General features: G+C 42.8%; 3 protein-coding genes across 17 annotated transcripts in view; 2 read left to right on the top strand and 1 right to left on the bottom strand.

The window, feature by feature from the left end:
* Nucleotides 1-13915, top strand: part of LCA5L (LCA5L, lebercilin like) — a 14953-nt gene extending 1038 nt beyond the window's left edge. For 9 of the 15 annotated variants that reach the window (XM_017810924.1, XM_017810925.1, XM_017810933.1 and 6 more), the window contains exons 2-8: nt 2621-2948; nt 5248-5756; nt 6765-6902; nt 8688-8781; nt 11091-11194; nt 11478-11607; nt 13140-13915. In XM_017810924.1, coding sequence (XP_017666413.1) covers nt 2735-2948; nt 5248-5756; nt 6765-6902; nt 8688-8781; nt 11091-11194; nt 11478-11607; nt 13140-13708 — 1758 coding nt within the window. In that variant the 5' untranslated portion in view covers nt 2621-2734 and the 3' untranslated portion in view covers nt 13709-13915. Of the gene's footprint in view, nt 1-12; nt 516-538; nt 699-2593; nt 2949-5245; nt 5757-6764; nt 6903-8687; nt 8782-11090; nt 11195-11477; nt 11608-13139 lie in introns of those variants that run through there. The other 6 variants (XM_017810936.1, XM_017810926.1, XM_017810931.1 and 3 more) reach the window with 6 other exon arrangements.
* Nucleotides 13916-14894: 979 nt separating this feature from the next.
* Nucleotides 14895-21719, bottom strand: WRB (tryptophan rich basic protein). Its single transcript, XM_017810949.1, has 5 exons — nt 21454-21719; nt 19631-19796; nt 18994-19061; nt 17576-17690; nt 14895-16093 (listed from the first exon to the last, which is right to left on the bottom strand). The coding sequence occupies exons 1-5, from the start codon at nt 21541-21543 to the stop codon at nt 16020-16022; spliced, it is 513 nt and encodes a 170-aa protein (XP_017666438.1). The 5' UTR covers nt 21544-21719; the 3' UTR covers nt 14895-16019.
* A 369-nt stretch (nt 21720-22088) lies between these two features.
* Nucleotides 22089-22412, top strand: part of HMGN1 (high mobility group nucleosome binding domain 1) — a 2976-nt gene continuing 2652 nt past the window's right edge. The window contains exon 1 of the mRNA XM_017810869.1: nt 22089-22208. Within this exon, the coding sequence (XP_017666358.1) occupies nt 22089-22208 (120 nt within the window). The remainder of the gene's footprint in view (nt 22209-22412) is intronic.

Consider the following 22412-nt stretch of genomic DNA (forward strand, 5'->3'; position numbering starts at 1 on the left):
GAACTGCCAGGACATTGGGTTGGGTGTAGGATTGGTTCTCCATGTGGGATACTGAGGGAGCTGCCGGGACATGGGGCTGGGTGTGGAACTGGCTTTCCAGGTGGGACACTGAGGGAACTGCCAGGACATTGAGGGGGCTGCCAGGACATGAGGATGGGTGTGGAATTGCCTGTCCAAGTGGGACACTGAGGGGACTGCCAGGACATGAGGATGGGTGTGGAATTGGCTCTCCAGGTGGGACACTGAGGGAACTGCCGGGACATTGAGGGAACTGCCAGGACATTGGGCTGGGTGTAGGATTGGTTCTCCAGGTGGGACACTGAGGGGGTGCATGGGGCTGGGTGTGGAATTGTCTTTCCAGGTGGGACACTGAGGGAACTGCCAGGACATTGAGGGAACTGCCAGGACATTGATGGGTCTGGCAGGACATGAGGATGGGTGTGGGATTGCCTGTCCAACTGGGACACTGAGGGGACTGCCAGGACATGGGGCTGGGTGTGGAATTGTCTTTCCAGGTGGGGCACTGAGGGGGCTGCCAGGATACTGGGGTGTCTGTCAGGGCTCTGAGGTCCCTGAGGTGGTCAGACCCCACCTGGGGATGGATCCCTGTGTTCCTGGGGCTGCTGGGCTGGAGGAGCCCCTTGGAGGAGCCAGTGGTAGGTCAGGAGGTCCTGGATACACCTTTCCCTATGGATCAGGTGGGCCCTGGCACCTGGCTCAGCTCCCCCGGGGCTCAGGGCTCGGCTACTGCTCCATGGGGCTGGAATTCACACCGTGCTCTCCTGCCTGGGCTCCCCCCTCCTTTACTTACTCTTTTTTTGCACACAGACAACAATTAATTCTTTCCTGTGGCAGTTTTGCTGTTTATGGATGCTTGAAATGGCATTTTCATCCCTGTCAGATGGATTTGGCCTGAATTAGTTTTGTTCCTGCATCTTGTCAACATAAATTCTCCTGGTGTTCATCCCTTCCAGCCTCCCCTTTCAGCTCCTGCCTTTTTTCTTCTATTGCAATATCTTTCATTTCATTTCTCTGTTTCTTGTCCTTCACCTTTTGTTTTTCTCTCTTCTCCTTTTCCATTTTATTTACTTTTCAACACCTGCTCTCAAAGCTGGATGATGAGGTTCAGCCCACACTTCTCATCAAAACAAATTAAAGCAGGAGTTTTAAGTTCAATTTCAGCTAATTTGATTTGAAGACAAATTGCCTAGAAATTGTTGGCAGAGCCAAATCAAATTTAAACACGAATACAAATCTATGTGCCAAGCTGGGCTTTGCCTAATGCTCAAAATATGATTTCTCATCTCTTAGGGATTATTGCACTGCCTCACATTTAGCAGGACCCTGGCATTCCTTAGTATTCCATGAGGAAAACTTGTTCTTGTAAAGGAATTAAGAGTAATGAAACTGTTTTGATTCAACCTAAAATGCTTTGTGAAATCCTGAATTAAACTTTTTAATTTTCTTGGGGAGTTACATGATTCCCCTCCCTCCTGTAAGAAATTTAATAATTTAAAATGAAATGCCACCACAAAGCAAAAATGCCAACAAAGGAGTTAAAATGTTCCAAAAGTATCTTCTCACGTATTTTTTTAGTGAAGGCTGCTTTTTAAAATCCATCTGAACTAAAATATCATTTTAATACCCCTCAAATTTCTTTTACATACTTGCCATGCCCACTTCAGAGACCCCCAAATATACAACTTATTCAACTGTAGAATAAAATTCTTCATCTATAAAACTGTGATCTGAGTAGTCTTCATGTGATAGTAAGAAAATTAAATGGGTTTGACAATACCCCAGGAAATAATTTTTATCACAACCACGGCTTTGATTACATTGTGAGGTTTTATTTACAAGCTTTTTTTGTTTGTTTTTACAAAAATAGATAAAATAAACAACATCCCAGAAATTTCAGAAAAGCTTTATTTCAGTCTCAGATACTCTGTTGTTCAGCTTTAGGTGCTTCTATATCTTCTACCTATAATATTAACATGGCAGCTAAGGTGGGGTTTGTTCTATTTTAATGCCTAAGTTAATGTTGTGATCTGATTTACTACCTAATTCTTCAAAAATATTACTAAATGATGTTTTTGTGGCATGAATGGAAAGTTAAAAAGACTATAAAAACACGGGTAGAAACACTCAGTTTCTGGAGACTCGACCAGTTCCTTTCTTTAAATACTGTAAATCACTTTGTAGGTGTTGAGAATAAATACAATTACACTCCTTTAAATTAAATCCTGGAGAAAATGTATCCATGACAGGAAGCAAACTATGGTATCTATTTCCATTTAAATGGAAATGCCTTGCAAATCCTAAAAAAAAAAAATACAGGCTGCTGTCATAGTAAATTCTGAGATAAAACCAGTATATTTCATATTGCAGTTCATTTTGGAAACAAATTACAGACCACAATTATTTTCATGGATTAAAGAGAAGTGCCTGGGTTTGGTTTGTTTTGTTTTTTTTTTTAAGGTAACTGAGTTTTTCTTAGGATCATTTAATATATTTGAACACTTTTTGGTGTTTATGTTACCTGTAAACAACTCAGTAGCTCAAAACCCCTCAATAATGTTCTGATTCCTGACAGGGATTTCCATGTTCTCCCATAACACAGGTGGTTTTTCCCTCCGTATTTCCATGACAGAAGTTGGAATGTGGCACAAAAAGCAGGGAAACTGAAGATCCCCCAAGGCACAGAAGTACCAGAAGCAGCAGCTGGAGCAGGGTCATGATTTTTGGCCACCCAGCGGAGAAGATCCAAGGGAATATTTTCCCACTGACATTCCCAAGGACTTTGCCAGTGATTGACCCTGGAACAGTCAGGGCCAGCCAACCTTTAGCAACAACAGGAACTGAAGAGAAGAAAACACAGAAATATGGCAAAAAGAGGATGGGAAAAAAGAAAAAAGGTCAGTGTCTCTTCCCCCAAGGTGATAAAAAAGGTGGGTTTTTTCTGGTATTACGAGACACTTTTTGAGAAATACAGTTGTTCTCTTGCTTTGGCAATATTTTCAATAATTAGGAAAACAGAGGAAACAGTTTTTTCGGCGAAGAAATTAATAACTCGTGTTTCAAACACCGTTGGAAAAGAGACAGAGATTCCCTGCTGTGTTATTCCACAATACTCAGCGATCCAAGTGGCAGGATAATCACCTGGGGTGTGGGAGCACCTCTGAAATCCTTATTCCTCAGCTTGAATCTGAGGGCTTGAAAATGGCTCTCCCACATTTTGGTTCCTGACCTTGCGTCTCGTGATGAGGCTGAAAAAGCCTTTCATCAGGAAAATCATTAAAAACAATGCACAAAAGTGTCAATTTTTACCAGAAAACCCCCAGGTTTTGGCCACTTAGTCATGTAAAATTAAGTTTATGCCTCAACAGAATGACCATATAGAACTAATATGTAAATGTACATGGAATTTAGGTAAATATTACAGTGAAGGGTCCCATGTCTGCATGTTTTCACATCTAGACCCATCCTTTCCCAAATCCTACCACACCACATCAAAAAATGAGTGTAAACCCAACAGCCCTTTTCCTGCTGAGCTTCAAAATTTCATCTCAATCTGCCAAAGCTCCAAGATGCAAATCAATCAAATAAAAGAGAGAAAAACCACCAATTATTTCTGTTATTATCTGTTAAATACTGCTGTTAGAAGTCAGAATGGCATGAAACAAGCAGACCAGAAAGAATAACAGAACCAGAAAGAATAACAACATTTTTTTTAATCTAGTTAGCAAAAGAATCATTATTGGCCTCTACCTGTATTGGATAATTTATTTTATATATGTATAAATTTGGATAAAGTGGTTATTATTTTATATATATATATATAATTTGGATACAGTGGTTATTTTTACTTCTTCATGACTACTTGAAATGAAATATAAAGATTTTATAGTACTTTTGACAGCTTTTACAGGAAGGTATTTTCCCTTTTCCATCCTCTCCTTCCATTCTGGCAAACTAAAATAGGAACATAATGTAATTTTGCAAATATTTGTATGACAACATTTGTGGTCATCTGGTAGCCTTCCTGCTACCAGAATTGTGGAATTGTGTTACAGAAAACATTGGATTCAACAAAAACTCTTGAAAAGATCTGTCTTTTGGTGTTGTTTTTTTTTTTAGGTTTGACCTTGCCATAAAATATTAGGTGATGTATAAATCGTAATAAACTTCCAGCAAAATGCTGCCTTGAGAGCTGTAGTAAAATCGAATATATATGCCTGAAAAAGGGAAACACATTCAGATTTACAGCCTTGACTACTTTCAAATTCTAATTCTGCTTCAGGAAAGGAAAAGGAGAGTAATTCCCTCAGAACCCTGGCCATAAGGGAAGGCAAATGGCGACAACACACCGAGGATGTAGCCCATAAATATATATTTTTCAATTTCTGTTTAGAAACCACGCACAAAAGTGCACCTGTTCTATGCTAATGAGCCCGTAAAAATGTTTCAAAAAATATAGTTTAATTCAAAGCTGGCTTGAAAGTTCTGGAAAACTGGTTAGAAATCCCAGCTGCAGGGCTTTTCAGCACGTGCTGTTGGGATCATGGTGGGTTCTGAGTCCTTGAAGACCTGGAGGTTACTCTGATTATCATGATTACCTGGACATTATTGCCCAGGGCAGCCACAGAAATACAGAGAGATATAAAATATTTAATGGATTTACCTGTGAAATACTTGAATCATAGAAACACAGAATTGTTTGGTGGGTTTTCTTTTTTTCTATCATGCATCTATTCAAGGTGTAGCTCCTTCCTCTTGGGGATCTTTCTAGATGGGCTGAATTTGGTCCACCAGGCCCCAGATTGTGCCTAAATTAGTGAACTGAGCGGTTTACAGGGAGAAAATTTATTTCCATTGATTCTGGAGCAATGTTTTAACACAAATACGCTTCACTAAGTTATTCCTGTTGGCTGTGGCCCAGAGCAGCCACAGAAGTACACAGGGATATAAAATATTTAATGGATTTACCTGTGAAATACTTGAATCGTGGAATTTGGGTTGAAAGGGACCTTAAAAATGATCTCATTCCAACCCCCTGCCACGAGCAGGGAACCTTCCACTAGACCAGGTTTCTCATTGAACAGTGGAGTCTTTGGGAATTTTACCAGATACACCAGAGTTGTGGAGTTGGATGAGCAGAATTTCTGTGAGCAGACAAGCCACCCAGTGATTCAGATGCCTCCAATAATTCCCATATTTCAATGCCACTTTGCTCTGCTCTCGACACAGGAGGAAGAAGATTCCCAGCCCCAAAGACACACCATTGCTCCTGTTTAACCCTGCAGAGCAACGTGACCTCCCAGGATAAAAATGCAGCGGCTCAGAGAATCGCCTCAGCCAGGCTCCACAAAATCAAAGAGCTGAAGAACGAAATCTTTGACTTGCAGAGAAAAATAGAAGCCTCCAGCTTAGAAAACCACGCCCTGAGGCAGCTCCAGTGGAGACAGTCCAAAGCAATAGGGAGGTACAAAAGCTCGGAGAGTTACTTTGAGGATCTTGCAGCCAGACATTATGTCGAGGTGAGGAATTTAAGGGACCTCCTGAGGATGTCTCAGGAATCTGAGAGAAGCACCTCCAAGGAGCTCAGGAAAGTAGAAGCGGAGCTGCTAAGAGTTAAAGATGCTTTGCAGGCCTTGCTGGTGCTGTCAGAAGACAAAGGTCTCGCGGGGAGAGAGGAACTTCATCGCAGGCTGTCGGTCCTCACTGAAAAACTGGAAGCAAAGGATGAGGAAATACAGGTAAGATCTGCTTATCGTTGGATTTGTGGGACACTGGATCGTGGAATGTCCTGATGGGAAGGGACCCACCGGGAGCATTGGGTAGGAGAGGTTTTGGGACAGGAATAATGGAAAAGTTTTGGCTGCTTCTTGTCACATTAAGGATTCTGACACAATCCTGTAAAACAGAATAATTTGTTTAATCCAGTGTTGTCTCAAGTGTAAGGAAGTTTCAGAGAAGGTCATTAATCTCATTTTAGCATCTTTGTTTGACCCTTGGACACAAAGACAGGGACAGTTTTTAATGCAAAACTGGAAGAGAGACATTTCCATCGTCCTTCAGGAATTAATTTCTAATTTCTACGGGGTCTGTTAGGCATAAAATTAAATAAATAAAGAGACAAGAAATCTTAGAGAAAATGAAAATATAAACAGCAGAATTCAACCCCTCTTTTGAAAATTTTCAATTTACAGAAGCCCTAGTGAGCAGCTATAAGAAGCACACAGGGTTGGGTGTCCACTCCACAGGTTTAGAACTATAATTCCAGTGCATGGCACTGGTTTCTGATGATAAAATACTCAATAAAATATTCAATAAATTTCTTAATTGCCATTTGCACCAAAATTCCTTATTCTGCCACAGTTAATAGCTCTCTGTGAGCAGAAATGTCTTAACATTTCTCAAAGATAATTGTATTTATTAATCCACCAGAAAGGTAATGTGCAGCCTTATTTTTATGATTGATGGCAAAACCTTTGCTTTTGCTTAGTGAAATTAGGTTTTAAATTATTTTTTTTCTTATTTTGAAAGTAATTTTTCAGATCCTTCATCATAATTTCATGTCATGTTTACAATAAAATACAGTTATTCTGATATAATAATTATTATATAATTACTACTACTATACATAATATAATCAGTTTAATTTTTCTTGTATTAACACACTTTTTTTAAATGTAGTAAGAACTGAAATTTTTCAACAATCATGCTGAGTATGTTCATATGGTAAAATATATCATTTTTTTAAGAGTCTTGAAAGGCAGCTGAAGCTGAACAACAACACCTTTAATCGTCAGCTGGCAAGTGAGAGCAGAAAGGCTCTGGAAGCTGGAATAATCACACGGAATTTGAAAATGGAAATTAACTCCCTGCACCAAAAAATTAAGGTATTCAAGATTGTACACAGGTTTCTGTTCCTACAAGAAAATTCGTGTTTTTAATGTTACTTATTCCTTTTGTTCTTTTATGTTATTTTTTTAATGGGATTTCTGTTTCCTGCTTGGGTCTAAGGTCAAAAAAGTCAAAATATCAAATGATGAAATTATTGTGGGGTCTACTTGTCAGAGATTCAAATTAATTCAATAAGTAATTGAAACAGAGATTAATTGAATAAAAATCCACATCAATGTGTTACTATTTTGCCAGGTCTGGGTCAGTTTGTTCACGTACTAACTTTAAATGAGCTCCCTTAGGGAAAAATCGAATCAAAATGAGCCAAACATCACAATCTGCAAAATTAAAATTTGACAAGGAGACTCATGGAAATGTTTCAATGGTTTGTTTAAATTCCAGCCTGGTTTTCAGACAAATGTTTTTGGGGCAAATACATGCAGTTCAACACTTTCTGTAGTGCTTGTGAGCCAAACCTACAGGAAAACTAGATAGAAATAAACCCAAAACTGCCAGGAATGAGATCCCAGATGAGTTTTAATCAAGAAAAACGGTGCATATTCCAGAAAACCTTTCTTTTCACGTGGCTTTTTAACAGTTGTGTTTGGAATACAGTCAAAATACACTTTAATTAATTAATTGTTTGTTTCTACCTAGAGCTGATCCCACTGGGGAGCTTTCTCTTTCTAAATGGAATTAAGTGCCTGTGAAAGATGTTGTTAAGGGAAGTTTTTCCAGACATGGTGAAGGGCAGAACAGAATCCTCAGTTCCTGAGGATTGATGGAGATTTCCATTTTTTGCACAGGGATATTGTTTATGCCTCTTCCCTGTGTATCAGGGGCAGAAATTTCCTCCTGGTCTTTCCTTGCCTGTAGGTGCAGATCTGGGAGATGGGAATAATCATAATCCCAGCAACACCAACATAAAACTGTCCCAAAATGCAAATCAGTGTAAAATCCAATTTTCACCTTAAAATTCCTCTGAAATATTTCTGTTTCATCTCTTTTCCACACAGTTTTCTCTGTGTGTCCAGTTCTCTAATGGTACATTTAGATCCACAAAACCTTCTGTTGTTTTATCACAAAGAAGCCCAGACATTCTAATTAACCTTATTTCTGTGCCAGAACAGAGTTTATTCTTCCACATTCATAGTTTTGAGCTCCTGGCTTATTCCAGGCCGTTCCAGCCATTCAGACACACTTTCAGGATAACCTGTAATTTGTCAAAGTAAATGAAGCTCCTGTTTTTTCACACTAAAATCTGATGTGGTGAGAGTGGTGCTGAAATCACTCTCCTGTGTTCAAGTAAGATTTCAGCAAGGAAAGAGGAATCTTGCTAAATAAATATTAAAAGTGTGCTCTGGAGTTTATGTCACCACCAAAGCAAGAGGTTGGAAAACAACTGAGCACACGAGGACAAGGGCACTAAATAAATCAATTTAATAATAATTAAATTAAAAAAAAAAAAGGAAATAAAAGCAAAAAGTTACTTACTCTGAAAAAAAAATAGAACAACAAAGGAAAAAAATCGTGAGGGAAGCCTTCATATTCTGAATGTTGTGTTATGAAAAACATCATGTAGGTGTTCTTAGCCTGAAAAAGGGAGAATTTTAGCTTGGAAAAAAATGGGCAGATTCCTGTTTCTGTAAATGACACAGTCACCACATGGCCTGGAACAAAGCAAAATCACCAATGGTTTTCTACCCACGTGGGAAAACTAAGCTGGTAAAAAGTAATTCTTAATGTCTATTAGAAGTTTAAGAGTTTTTGTTTCTTCTTAGGAAAAGGACAGGCAGCTTTACATAAAAAATATCTATGCAAATAGGATGCCCAAAACCCTGAAGGACAGGATTGATTTGGGACCTCAGGAGCAAAGTAAGTGTATATTCATTTTTCTTTTCTGTTTAAGTTATGTGATACTTACATTGTTTTATAACTGGGGGGTACATTCCAAAATAAATGCCAGTGTAGCACTTTTATGTGGGCTAAAAAGGAAGTTTAAAGGCCAGTCTCATGGTCTCATCTGAGAGAAAACCATGTGTGTCCTCAGTCATCCTTTGGTTTTTAATTCCAAAGAGATTAATTCCATGCACAGAATTGATGTTATTTAGGATAAAATAGTGCAATGATAGAAAAGAACAATAGAAATTAAGTTATATCAAGGAAGAAGGAACTCTTTACTAAACAGTATTTTCACATGGATGCTGAGATAGATACTGGGGAGAAATATCTACTTTATGGAATTGTGTCCATCCAACATTCCAGGAGCAGCTGCCTTTGGGACTCCACTCCCTGATTCCAGACATCCAGTGCCGTTTGAGACACCCCAGTGCATGCTGCCTTAATTACACCCTTAATTAGGCACTTAATGATCTAAACACAGACTTCCCTGGGTGAGGCACCTCTTTAAAATACCGGCCCTAAAATTCCTGCTCCTGAACTGAAGGAGAAATTGGAACTTTCTTTTCATACCAAAAAAACACTTAAAATTTACATGGCAGCAAACCAGCCTGCTGGAAATACGGCACATTCCCACAGAATTCCTCAAATTACGGGGCCAACACAAAGTTTTATCACGTTCAGCTGCTTATTTCTTTCCCTCACCTTTGCAAATCCATTGCTCTGCCTTAACTGCAAGTGAACTACAGGGAAAAGATTGGGAATTCAAGGTGCAAAATTAAGAAAAAACATATTCCTGCTTCTCATCCCAAGATGGACATGTTTTTTTAATGAGGCTCTGAATTCCAGTTTCCCACATAACTAATGGTTTTTTAAAAATTTTACTCCCACATGGCCTGATACAATATTCCTATTAAATTCTGGTGCTTAAACCACCATTTATTATTTTAGTTAATTTTTTTTTTAAGCAGGACAAGGGAGCTCACTTGGAGAGAGACATGTAATTAAAAGGTTCCAGGCAGAGCTGTCTAATCTTTTGGAATTTTTGGCCAATAAAGGTTTCATTCTCCGCCAGTTAATTTGGAAACCTAGAGCTGGAATTCCTGACAATACTTTTTTTCCTTTTCACTGCTGAATTCTCCTTTAACAGACCAGTAAAGAGCTGCCTCTTCAGGTCGTTTTTTTTTCTAGTTGATGTTCCCAAAAGTTTTCAGCCAGCAGGAAACCGAAGACGAAATCTGGGGCTGCGTTTTTTAACACTCCTGATAAATCGCTGAGGGGAGGCTTCCTTGTGCACGCAAATAAAATGGGTTTATGGGACGAATCCACCAATTCCATGAGCTCTTCCCGAGGGCAAAGCGCGCAGGTGCCACCAGCTCACCTGGGGGTGCAGCGCCCTCTAGTCCCGGATCTGGAGAAGGCGCCGCTCATTCCTGGTGGGAAAAGGGCTGGAGGAGCTGGGAAGGGCGATTCCCTCCGCACCATCAGGGCGATCCTCGGGTTGGTCACCTGCGACCTTTTCACCACTCAGTGCAAACACTGGGAGGGCACCGTTTTTATGGAGAGCGTTGCTTTGATTTCTGAGATCACAACTGGGAATAAGGATGAATGTAGATGTAGGTAAAATCCCATTTTTACTGCTGTGTTAGCAACTGTCTCAGCTCCTGCACTCACGTCCAAATTATCCTAAAAGCAGAATAAAGATCAATATTCTCCATCCCATCTCCATCCAGCTGTTTCTTTAAGCATCTCATTCAATCTCTCCCTTGAAATCTCTTCCAAAACCCATCAATATCTCAAACAGTGTTAAGCATTTGCTCTGAAGAGCTGGGTTCCATAAAGGCCCAGATTTAGGAATCTGAAAGCTGAGGGCTCATACCAGACCTCTTAAATTTACCTTGTTAAAAATTAAGCCCATATGGGCTCTAGGGAATAGACACATTCATTTGTCTTTGCATGTTCTATCTGAACAGAACTTTGTATATTTTAACTATATGTTTATGTATAATATATACAAATTATATATATATATATATATATATGATGTACTGATGTACAGATGAAAAGGCTCAGAAGTCCAGGTAACTCTTTGTGCTCCAGTTTCAGCATTTATAGATCAAGCAGAACAAAGGATTTATTAAAGGACATTAAGACATGCATTAAAAAAACATGTTTAAATCCTAGGCCACGTACCAGCATTATTAGTCATCAGAGATATCTTTTGTTTATATCAACAATACAATTCCAGAAACTGCTGTACTGCCAATGACTGTCCTTTTCACCAGGTCTGAGTGTAAACAGAGCAGTACAAGTAGATAAAGAGAGTTTCAGAGCACTGCTGCTGTCACAGCACCAGGACACAGAAAAAAGCCCAATCCAGCTCATAAAGGTAGGAAAGATCTGGATCCAAATCTAATCCCGTATTCAAACTCTCAGCCAAGCTGTATGTTATTCCCTAAGTTTCAGTAACATGCCTGAATAGCCTGATCCATCATCTTAACTTCCCAGGAGGTGGATTTTGCACGAGTGTAATTATAGTGCAGAAAAATATGTTGTGATGCAAAATAAGAACGCACCAGCAATGGAAATTACTAATCTTTTAATAAGTGCACTTTTAAAAGTCACTAAACAAGCATTCCCTTGTTATTTTTACCTCTAATTGCCAATTACAGGAGAAAAAGTCTTCAGAAGACAAGGATGAAGAAGCTGCAGCAAATGAAGTGAACTCAGATGCTCAGAGAACAGAAAATCAATCAACCAAGAAAGCACCGGTGCCAAAAACTTCTAACAGAGCACACAGAGGTATGTTCTATAATTTGGCTCACAAACTCTCTTGATCTTTTCAAATTACCAGTGGTATTGGTAATTTAGCTGGCACCTGACCGACAGGAACGAGTTCCAAGTGATGTATTAAGGTGGTGTCACACGGAGCAGAGCAGCTCTGCAGCAGCCAACATCTCCATCCTGCTGCTCTTCCAAAAGCACTTCCTGCTCAGGTTGGTAAAAATTCGGTGCTTTATCTGTAAAAGTATAACTAAGAGCTGTTAATTCCACACTAATCGACCACTGATCTCGAATTCTTGTTGGGAATCTTCATGCCAGCTGGTGGGAATGTGTATTCCTATGGCTGGGAAAGGAAAAGGACTTCAGGGGCTGGGAGTTTCTCCTCATTACAGTGATGACTGTAAATAGATTTTAGGCAAACTCATGTAAAAGTTATTTGCAAGGGACTCATTACAAACACCTTTATTTTGAAGTAATTCTACAGAACAGAGGAAAAAAAGAAGCCGGTGCATTTGTTCCTCTATCCAAGTTTTTCTTTCTAGAAATATCCATGTGATTTCCATTAAGGCAAGGCTCGTAGGAAGAGCCAAGATCTGAATGCCAGCATGGTAAACACTTCCCAAAGGGCAGGACACATGAAGGCCACACGTTTACAGAGGTGAAACAGGTCGAGGTCACTTCATAAAGCCTGAAATCTGGGCTGTGTTAATTCCTGTGCTTTGTACTCTGCCTTTCCAGACCCCATCAGGTAACCTAAGCCATTTGCCTTTGAAATTTCCTTTTAAAACTGGCAGAAAACACAGGTCTCCTGATGCTCCCTGTGAATCTCTGTCTGAAAACCTGAAAAATCTGAGTTTCTCTCACTGCTGGTATCAGACTTTCCTCCTGAAGCCTTACTCAGCTTTTTTTAGTTGCTGCAGCTTCATATTTCTCCTTTAAGACTCTGCCTCATTCTGGAGGTATCCTGTGAGTCTCTCCAAAGCACAGGAACTATTACAGGATAAATATATTCGCTGTATTCCTTTTCCTACTAAAAAGTGGAGTCACCTCACTTACAGGTGAGAGTTGCTGTATATTTTGCTCCACAAGCAACCCTGTTATGAATGAAGGGAAGGAAAATCCTACATATATCTAAGTTCCACTCAACAGCAAGAAAATGACAATTAGAGTTCAGATCTCACATCGTTTCTCTGTTGCACTGTACATGACTTTTCTGGCCCTATATTTAGGAACTACTGATGATATTTGCAGCTAAATTCACTTAATAAAATTAAACATTGTGAAAAAGGTAAAAATAAAGACATTAACCTGCGTTCAATGGCACAATGATGTTGTTTAAATCTTGCCCCATCCTGTTGTATTTATTATGAAGAGCATTGTCATAACCCCCAAGACTGAAGTACCATCAGTAACAACTGAAGCACTGAAATAGGGATGTGAAACTTGCTCTCTAATGTTTCCTCACTCTTTTATATTCCTAAACCCCAAAATATTTAATTTTAGAGTATTTAAGGGAGGGCAGGCTACTGATGGAAGGATCACTTTTTCAGGATTTATGAAAGAAAAGGAAAAAGAGACAGAATTGCTCAAACAGGAGTTGAAAAACCTCATGAAAACTGAACAAGGTCCTCAAAGTGTTGGTGTAAAAGACAACAATCAAGAGGGAGATGCAGAGGAAGAATTTGAAAAGGGAGAAAAGCCAGAAGAACAGCAAATTAACAGTGGGAAGGAAGGGAAGGAAGGTGCAATTCCAAACAAAACACCCGTCAGGCCGAAAAAAAAATACACATTCTCAGAAGCCATTGAGAATTTGCATCAGGGGCTTCACACGTCTGGTAGAAACCCCAAAGCAGGGAGCCAGGGACAGGCAGGGCAGGGCTGCACTGAAACAGCTGAATCCAGAGGGAAAAATTCCTTTGGGCTCTACGAGCCATCCTTTGGTAAAGACACCAAGCCCAGGCAGGAGGATGGAGCCGCCGGAGCGGAAGGACTTGCTCACGTGGCGTTCGCTGAGAGGAAAAAACAGCTTATGAAAGAACTCTTTGGAGCAGGAGCCGCTCAGAGAGACAACCCTTCGAGTTCCAACACGAGAGGAACAAAATGCAAGGATGCAGGATGAGACACAGGCCAAATTCCAAACCTCCACGGCGAGTTTGTCACGGGAAGCGCCCAACATGAACTAACACCCGAGAACACACAAAGCATTTCTGACAGTCAGACAAGTTACAGCAACTTATCTTCAGAAAATTCCAACTTCTAAAATGTTAAACTGTTAAAATTGTTAAAGCCAAACGTTTTACCTTCATTAAATGTGTATTAAATCTTACAAGCACTGGCAGTTTCTTTCCACGAGTTTTCCGACACGACACTCAAAATATTGTCGCAGAACGTTCTCCTGTTCTTGGTCTGCGTGTTGCAAATGCATCACACTGAGAGTCCCTTAACGTTTTTACCTGCTATCAGATGTCCAAGTTAGTCCTTGTTTGGTAACTTGCAGGTTTTTGCATCCTCAAGCAGTTGGAATCTGGGAGCTCAGCACGACACGACAAACCCGCTTTCGTAAGGTTCATCTTGGGTTAGCCCCAACAATGCAACCAAAGAAAATACTTCTTTATTTTCTTCCCTCCCCAAACAGCTTCCAGAACTCGCATGTAACGAAAATAATTTGCTATTCCATTGTTTTCAAGAGCATTAGAAACCTCTAAAGCCTCGTTCTTTCCCACTGTTCCAACTTATCAAAGCAGTTTGCCTGGTAACTTCCCCAGCTGACATCCAAAGATGAATGTGCAAGAGTAAACTATTGTTTAGGAGAAGTCAGGCATGGCCAGCCCCCAAAAAGCCTTTAAAAATCCTGTGTTTAAGGTTATGTAAGCCAGGGGAGGAGGATTATGGTTTGTTCCTCATAGTAATTCACAAAACACTTGCTAAAACGACGTGAAATTAGGAAAAATTGGGTGTATTCTGTTAAGTTTTAAAAGGCAGCAGCAGTTTGAAAACCTCCTAAAATCACACTGCAAAAGCTTTTAAAGTTGACAAAGATATTCAGAGCTGAACCTACTTTCAAAGTTCAAATGTTTGTAAAAATAAATTAGTCCTGTTGACTCCAAAAGTATTTCCTTATTCAAGAACACAGGGAGTTGTTTTGGTTTGGATTTTGGTGGGTTTGGGTTTGTTTTGTCACTTTTTTTTTGGGGGGGTTTTTTGAGTTGGTTTTTATTTGTTTTGTTTTGGTTTTTGGTTGGTTGGTTCTTTTTTTTTTTAGGAAAACTGCACTAAACATTAAAAAAGGGATCAGGAAACCTGAGAGGGCTTGAAAAGCTTTATTTCCTTAATAAAACCATAATAAGACATAACATTCAACCACAACATTTTTTATCCTTGATACTTAATGTATCTGTTTTCATGTTGGCCCAAAGTAACTCTGAGTATAAACCCCTAATTTTTAAATTAACATTAAAAAAACCCCAAACATTTCATCCATATATACACACAACATAACATGACCTTTTGATCTGATTTCTAAAGGCAGTGCTAATTTTGGAGGGTTCCTGGCCCCAGAAGGAGCTGGAATAACAGAAGAGATGCATTCCACTGTGGGAATTCCAAAGTGGGATGCTAAAACATCTGCAGGAACAGCACTTTCTGCTCTCTCTTTATGAGATTGAGAAGGTTGGCCAGACCTTTCCTCCCAAAGCATGGAAGGGAACAGTTTCAGTGAAACATGGAAGGAAATGGTTTCAGTGATCCTCAGTTTGGGAAGCAGAAAAAAGCAAGGAAAGGTCAATTATCAATAAAACCAGGAAAAAACTCAATGAATTTTAAAAGTCAGGGAGGAAAAAGTATCCAGCCATCCTGTGCTTGGCTAAGGGAGTCTCTTAAGAGATAAAAATTGATTGAACTTATCTATCAATAGGTCATTTTTTAGGACAGCCCAGGAATATTCCAATTCTAGGGTAAAAAATACCAAGGAAACTCTGTTTTACCCTGAGCCAACCAAATCACCTCCCTCTGCCCTTTAGCACCTACCAAACACGTGGGGGTGAAACCACCATTATTATACAGCAAAGAAACAGCACAGATCCCAAATTAATTCCTAATGCCAGCCCATTCCCAATTTAAAAACCCAAATTCAACCCTTTTAGATGTTGGTAACCACAGGCCATGCCAAAATATTATGTTTTTGCCATGAACAGACCCAAAATGAGGATCTATAACCAGGAATGCTGTTCTTTCAAAACTGAACCACCCAAAAAAGAAAACCTCTGTAAAGAGAAATCAAAGGGAATACTGACTGATATCCAACTGGAATAACAAGGATTGTCTCAGTCTCATGAAAGACAACAGTCCCTTTTTTTTTTTTTTTAAATTAATTTAAAAGAGTGAAAATGGTGAAAATGCAGTTGAGGGTTCCATGGATCACTGGAATTCCTTCAGCTGAAGGGGTGCAGCATGATAGCTACAACTTTATTGCAAACCACGAGCCAGCAGGTAATTCCAACACCACCTGGAAGAGACATAAACCACGGTTTAAGTCATTGCATTAATAACCCTGAGGAACACAGGCATCTAAAACCAACCTTGAAGGCTTGGAAAATGGAACTTAGAAGTTATGAGGTGAACAGGAACAAAACATCTCTTTATATCCAAGTGGGTCTCTCCAGGAGATGGCAGAGAACTCCAAAAAAACCCTCGGGAAAAGAGCACCAAACACACAAAAATGAGCCAAAGTGTGATATGTTAAAACTAAAGGTAAAAAAAAGCTGAAAACATTTGCTGTGGACCTGAGGGAAAAACATCTGAAGTGCTGGAGTTGAAGGCCTGGCAAGTCACAGGATGCTTTGTCTGAACCTAAATTCAGGGTTTGAGAGAGGTAAAAAGCAAATATCCTCTGAAATTTGATTCAGCCTTCTTAAAAGGAGATGGTTATTCACAGCAAACACGTGGAGAAAGTACCTTTTGGGTGATTTTAGACATTTTTGTGTTTGTGACCTAGAATTCAACAGTGATCTCTTTACTCTATAAACCAGGACAGAAGATTTGAAAGTGGACACAACATAAACCTTTTTAATTGCTTTCCAATGCTATTTAATAAAAGCCTTCCAAGGACTATTCCCTCCCCCTGAAGTAGACTCCTCTTGTCTAGTAAACATGCTGGATATAAATCATGGATACAAACACACAATTCCACAAACATGTATCAGAATTCCTCCAAAGGCAGGCAGGATTTATGAGCAAAATATGAAGATTCGCCCCCTACCCTGTCCTGCCATCCTGCCTGTCCCTCATCCCTCAGGACAGGGATAACAAACCTCTGCCACTGTTCTGATCATTCGTTTGTTAAACTGGCCAGAAGAAAAGGATTTTAGGGGGTAAAAATGCAATAGAAGCGTGGTGGGAACACACAAGACAAAACGCCAACAGAGAGCAAAACTAAATCACAGAATCATGGAATGGTTTGGGTTGGAAAGGACCTTAAAGATCCAGTGCCACCCCCTGCCATGGGCAGGGACACCTTCCACTAGACCAGGTTGCTCCAAGCCCCCTCCAACCTGGCCTTGGACACTTCCAGGGACACTTCCAGGACACTTCCAGCAGCCACAGCTTCTCCGGGCAACCTGTGCCAGGGCCTCCCCACCCTCACAGGGAACAACCACTCTGGAGTTACTACTGTGAAACCTCACCAATTTATATGAAAAGCAGGTAGGACATCCACACCTACGAAGTATTTACCCATTTTTAAACCCAATTCTACTATTTCAGTGGACTCCTTGATATAAAAATAATTCTAATTTAAATCTTCGATACAGATAAAGAGAGAAAGCTGCTGTTTGGAAACGAACAAAAATGACAAAAAGCCCATTTCAGTTCCCAGTTTTGACAAATAAGATCTGAACACACAGGGAACAGAATAAAGGGAGTCAGAATAAAGGGGGTGCAGAAGCAGTGCTGTTAATCCACGGGAGCTTGGGAATGTCCTTTTCCTTACCTGCCACCCCTGTAGGGAAGGCCACCAGCCTCTCCAGAGGAGCCAACCATTTGCTTGGAAGCACAGTAACTGGCTCAGAGTAGTACTTCCAAATCAGGGAGATCATCAAGGCAGCCTGGAAGGGAAAGTTTTATTAGCCTGGGGAATAACACACATCAAAGTACATTCCTGACGCCACTTTGAAACAGTAAATAATAAATTCTAATTAATGGGAATCGTTTCTTTGTTATTTTATCTCGTTCTTTAGCAAGTTCAAGATATTTTTAAACTCTGCACGAGCTTAAATTCATACACAGCACTCAGAGGTAGCTGTAGAACATGGAAAATGCTGATTTTTTTTCAAGACCCTGGTTCCAGTCCAGCAGAGACAAACACAATCAGAGCACTTGGTAAACTGATGACTCTTTCTAGCCTTAATTTTTGCCTGCTAGAAATCCAGCTCGGGAATCTTCAGGGTGAGCACTGTCATCCTTATTAGCAGCCAATTCTTTGGCATCAAGTCACAACTACAGAGACAACCTGATGAGGCACCGTGGGGAAACGTGTGGCAGCTGCAAGTGGAGATTTGCATCCTCAGCAAGGGCATATTTTGTTTTCAGAAACACAAATAAAATACATTTGCATGGAGCAGAACTTTCCTGGATCCGGTGCAACACGTAAAATTAACGAAAAAAACCCCAGTGATTAAAGAGCCAAGACAAACTCCTACCCTGTCACCCCAAAACCAGAAACACAAAACTCCTTCCATCCTCAACTCCCAGACTTTATCAGCAGCATCTCCCATTTCCATTTTAAGAAACTCTTTCCACTTGGCATGCACTGTGTCATTGGAATCATAATAATGGAATGGTTTGGGTTGGAAGGAACCTTAAAGATCATCCAGTGCCACCCCCTGCCGTGGGCAGGGACACCTTCCACTAGACCAGGTTGTTCCAAGCCCTGTCCAACCTGGCCTTGGACACTTCCAGGGATCCAGGGGCAGCCACAGCTTCTCTGGGCAACCTGGGCCAGGGCCTACCCACCCTCACAGGGAACAATTTCCTCCCAATATCCCATCTAACCCTGCCCTCTGTCAGTCTGAAGCCATTTCCCCTTATCCTGTCACTCCAACCCCTTGGAAATAGTCTCTCTCCATCTTTCTTGGAGCTCCTTCAGGCCCTGCAAGGCCACAATCAGGTCACCCCAAAGCTTCTCTTCTCCAGGCTGAACAATCCCAGTTCTCCCAGCCTTTCCTCCCAGCAGAGCTGCTCCAGCCCTGGGATCCTCTTGGTGCCTGCTCTGGACTCTCTCCAGCAGCTCCAGGTCCTTGCTGGGCTGGGCACCCATGTGGCCACTCACCAGCCAACAAATGCAGGAGAGAATTGTAACACTATTGAAGTTTAGGTTTAATTTGTATTCATAACAAAATATTTACTTACCTGTAAGATGTAGAATACAATATTTATAACCCACTTTATTTTGGCCAATTGGGCAGTTCGTGCTTTCACTGTTAAGAAAAAAAAAATTACTCTGTGATTATTTAGAATATTGAATTATCCTTACATAAAATTAGCAATTTATTAATATCTCATTCAAGTCAGGACATTGCACTGCTGAAAAATCTTTTTTCAAAATGATCCAATGCTATATTAAAAATACCCTTCTGCAAGAAACTTCTAAGTTTACCTCACACCTTAGTTTCTTCCTTGACTTACTCAGGACATGGTTCAGTGGATACAATCACCGAGAAGGACGGGAGGAAAGAAAGAAAGGAAAAAAAGAAAAGAAGGAAAATAAGAAGGAAAGAAAGAAAGAAACAAGAAGAAAGAAAGAAAGAAAGGAAAGAAAGGAAAGAAAGAAAGAAAGAAAGAAAGAAAGAAAGAAAGAAAGAAAGAAAGAAAGAGAATAAGAAAGAAAAAAGAAAGAAAAAGAATAAGAAAGAAAGAAAGAAAAAGATGAAAGAAAAAAGATAAGACGAAGAGGAAAAATCTGAAGGAGAAATATACTTAAAATTTAAAATACTCTTGACAAAATGTTTTTCAGAAACTAGGCAAAGGAGCAGACATTGCACCCTACCATGAGTTTTGAGCTTGTCAGTCATTTTGTTGATCTTCCTTTCCAGCCGGGCGTATCTGGCAAACTCGTCCATCATACTGATGGTTGCGAGTTCTTGTTTCATGGTCTGAATTTCAGCTCGCATTTGGGACTCCTGCTCTGCGTCCTTTTGCAACAACCTGGATATCTAAGAAGTAAAGAAACAGTACCAGTTATTGACCCGGAATTCCATTTATTGCCTTTAACGCGTATAAAGTAGGATCTCAAAAGCCTCCCATAAAAAAGGCCCTCTCTCCCTTTCTTTTACTTTCCTAATTTCTTTTAATGAGGCACCACCTGCTTGTTGACTCATGAACTCTTTTTGCCATTGAAATGAAGACAGAAAGGATACAAAATGTTTCACTTGCTGTTTCTTAGGGAATCTTCCCAGCTTTCCCAAGTCAAGCGTAATTTGTTCCCCACAGATGCCATTCCCAGGACTGCAGCCAGTGAGGACATTAAGGACACTTTCAGTCACAAAACACAGCAGAAAGCTGAGCAGAGATTTTCATGGACTCATGGAATTATCCTGAGTTGGGAGGGACCCACGAGGATCATCCAGCCCAACCCCTGACCCTGCCCAGGACACCCCAACACTCCCCCCTGTCCCTCAGAGCGTTGTCCAAACCCTCCTGGAGCTCTGGCAGCCTTGGGGCCGTGCCCACTGCCCTGGGGAGCCTGGTCAGTGCCCACCACCCTCTGGGGGAAAAACCTTTCCCTAAGATCCACCCTGAGCCTGCCCTGTCCCAGCTCCAGCCCTTCCCTGGGTCCTGTCCCTGCTCCCAGCGAGCAGGAATCAGAGCTGCCCCTCCAGTGCCCCTTGTGAGGAGCTGCAGAGCCCGATGAGCTCTGCCCTCAGTGTCCTCTGCTCCAGCTGAACAAACCAAGTGACCTCAGCCACTCCTTCTATGGCTGTTTCATCAGTCATCTCCAAGAACACCGAGTTCACCTTCCCAAACTGCTGGGAGTAATCCAAGTTTTAAAGGATTTTTGTCCGTTATCAGGGTACACTGATCTCTGTGACAGTGAAGTTACTGATGTGAACAAGCAGAACGACGGGGATTTCAGTGTGTGTGTTCACATGTGAGTTTATCTGGCAGTCATAGAGTTTATTTGCTCTTAATTCCACTATCCACACTTCCACAGGAATGCTTTGGTATCCTGGTTAGTGACAGCGACTCAAGGTTTACTCCCACAATGCCTCAACTCCTCAATCTCCGTATCCACTGATCTCCCTTCTCAACAGTGGGAATGTCCATCTGTTGAAAACACGGAAGACTGAACAAAGCTGCCTTTTATATTCCCTGAAAACTGAGAAATTGCGGCTGCCCCATCCCTGGAAGTGTCCAAGGCCAGGTTGGATGGGGCTTGGAGCAACCTGGGATAGTGGAAGGGGGGGTTGGAACTGACGATCTTTAAGGTCCCTCCTAACCCAAACCAGTCTGTGATCCCACGACGCGTCCTCAGGGCTGGAGGCTCAGGAGCATCATTTAGGACACTGGTAACTCGGAACTTCAATTCAAAGCCCGGCCTAACAAGGCTGCGGGAACCACCCGGCCACGGTGCTGTGCTCCAGCACTTCCAGCACCGGCTTTTCCTCTCCCAGGGCTCGGAGCAGGACCAGACCCTGCCCGACAGAACCGGGAGTGCTTTAGGGGCACCGCGAGCCTCCCCCGAATGGGCACCGCTCCCACCCCATTCACCCCATAGCTGGGGGGACCCCCATGACGCCCTGCCCAGCGGCCTCGGCCCCCCCAGCCGGCCCAGGGCCCGGTGCCCCCCACCCCCGGCGGGACATCACTCACGACGGAGGAGCAGGAGGGCAGGAGGATCTTGAGCGCGTTGCAGAGGAACACGGCGCTGAGCACCAGCAGCCACGCACCGCCCTCCGCCATGGCCGGGCCCCGCCGACAGCGGCACTGACGGCGCTCCGGGACCGCGACCGCGACCGGGATGGGGGGTTAAGATCGGCACCGGGAGCGGGATCGGGACAGGGGTCGGGAGGAGCGGTGGCGGCAGCGAGGGGACTCGGGGACATGCGCGGCCCCGTGACCGCCGGTATCCAATGGGTTCCCCGTGCGCGCTCCCGGGCAGGGGCGGAGCGCTGCCCCGGCCCGCCCATCCCGTCCCATCCCGCCGCTCCCCCCGCTCCAATCCGGCTGGATCCTGTTGCGGCGCCGCTGGCGCTGCTGGGATGGGGAGGGGGGGAGGCGGTTTCCCTGCGCAGCCGGGCTGTGGCTCGCAGGCAGCCGCCGCAGCGCTCGCAGCAGCCGCCGGGCGGGAGCAGCCGCAGCTCCGGGAGCCTCGAGATGCCGAAGAGGAAGGTGAGGGCGAGCGGGGAGCGGCAGCCGGGGGGCGGCGGCGGCCTCGCGGGGACGGGGCCGGGCGGGAAGGACGCGGCCGCTCCGCTCCGCGGGCTCCGGCGCCGCGGGCGGTGACGATGCCCGGCGCATTCCCCGCGGTGCGGGGCGGCCCCGCGGGCCGCGGAGGGGGCCGGAGGCGCCGGGAAGGGCCGGGGGGGCTCGGCGGGACGCGCGGTCCGGGAGCGGCGCGGGAAGGGGCGGGCGGGGGGCGGCGAGCGGGAGGTGCCGCCCGCGGTCCCGCCCCGCTGACGCGCCGTCTGTGTTGCAGGTGACGGTGGCGGACGGGGACGCCCCGGCGGAGGTGAGTGACACCGGGCACGCCGTGACACGCGTGGGACAGGCGGGGCCGGACCCGTCCCGCCCGCTCACGCCCCTTCTCTCTCTGTCTTTCTCTCTCTCTC

This window comes from Lepidothrix coronata, unplaced genomic scaffold (assembly GCF_001604755.1).
Source record: "Lepidothrix coronata isolate B3197 unplaced genomic scaffold, Lepidothrix_coronata-1.0 Scaffold30, whole genome shotgun sequence".
NCBI lineage: Eukaryota > Metazoa > Chordata > Aves > Passeriformes > Pipridae > Lepidothrix > Lepidothrix coronata.

Excerpts from the sequence above, each read along its gene's own strand:
- WRB (XM_017810949.1), bottom strand. The coding sequence starts at position 21,543 with ATGGCGGAGGGCGGTGCGTGGCTGCTGGTGCTCAGCGCCGTGTTCCTC. Across the intron at positions 19,062-19,630 it reads TGACAAGCTCAAAACTCATG|TGAAAGCACGAACTGCCCAA; the intron begins GTAGGGTGCAAT and ends TTTTCTTAACAG. Across the intron at positions 16,094-17,575 it reads CTTCCCTACAGGGGTGGCAG|GTGGTGTTGGAATTACCTGC; the intron begins GTAAGGAAAAGG and ends TGTCTCTTCCAG.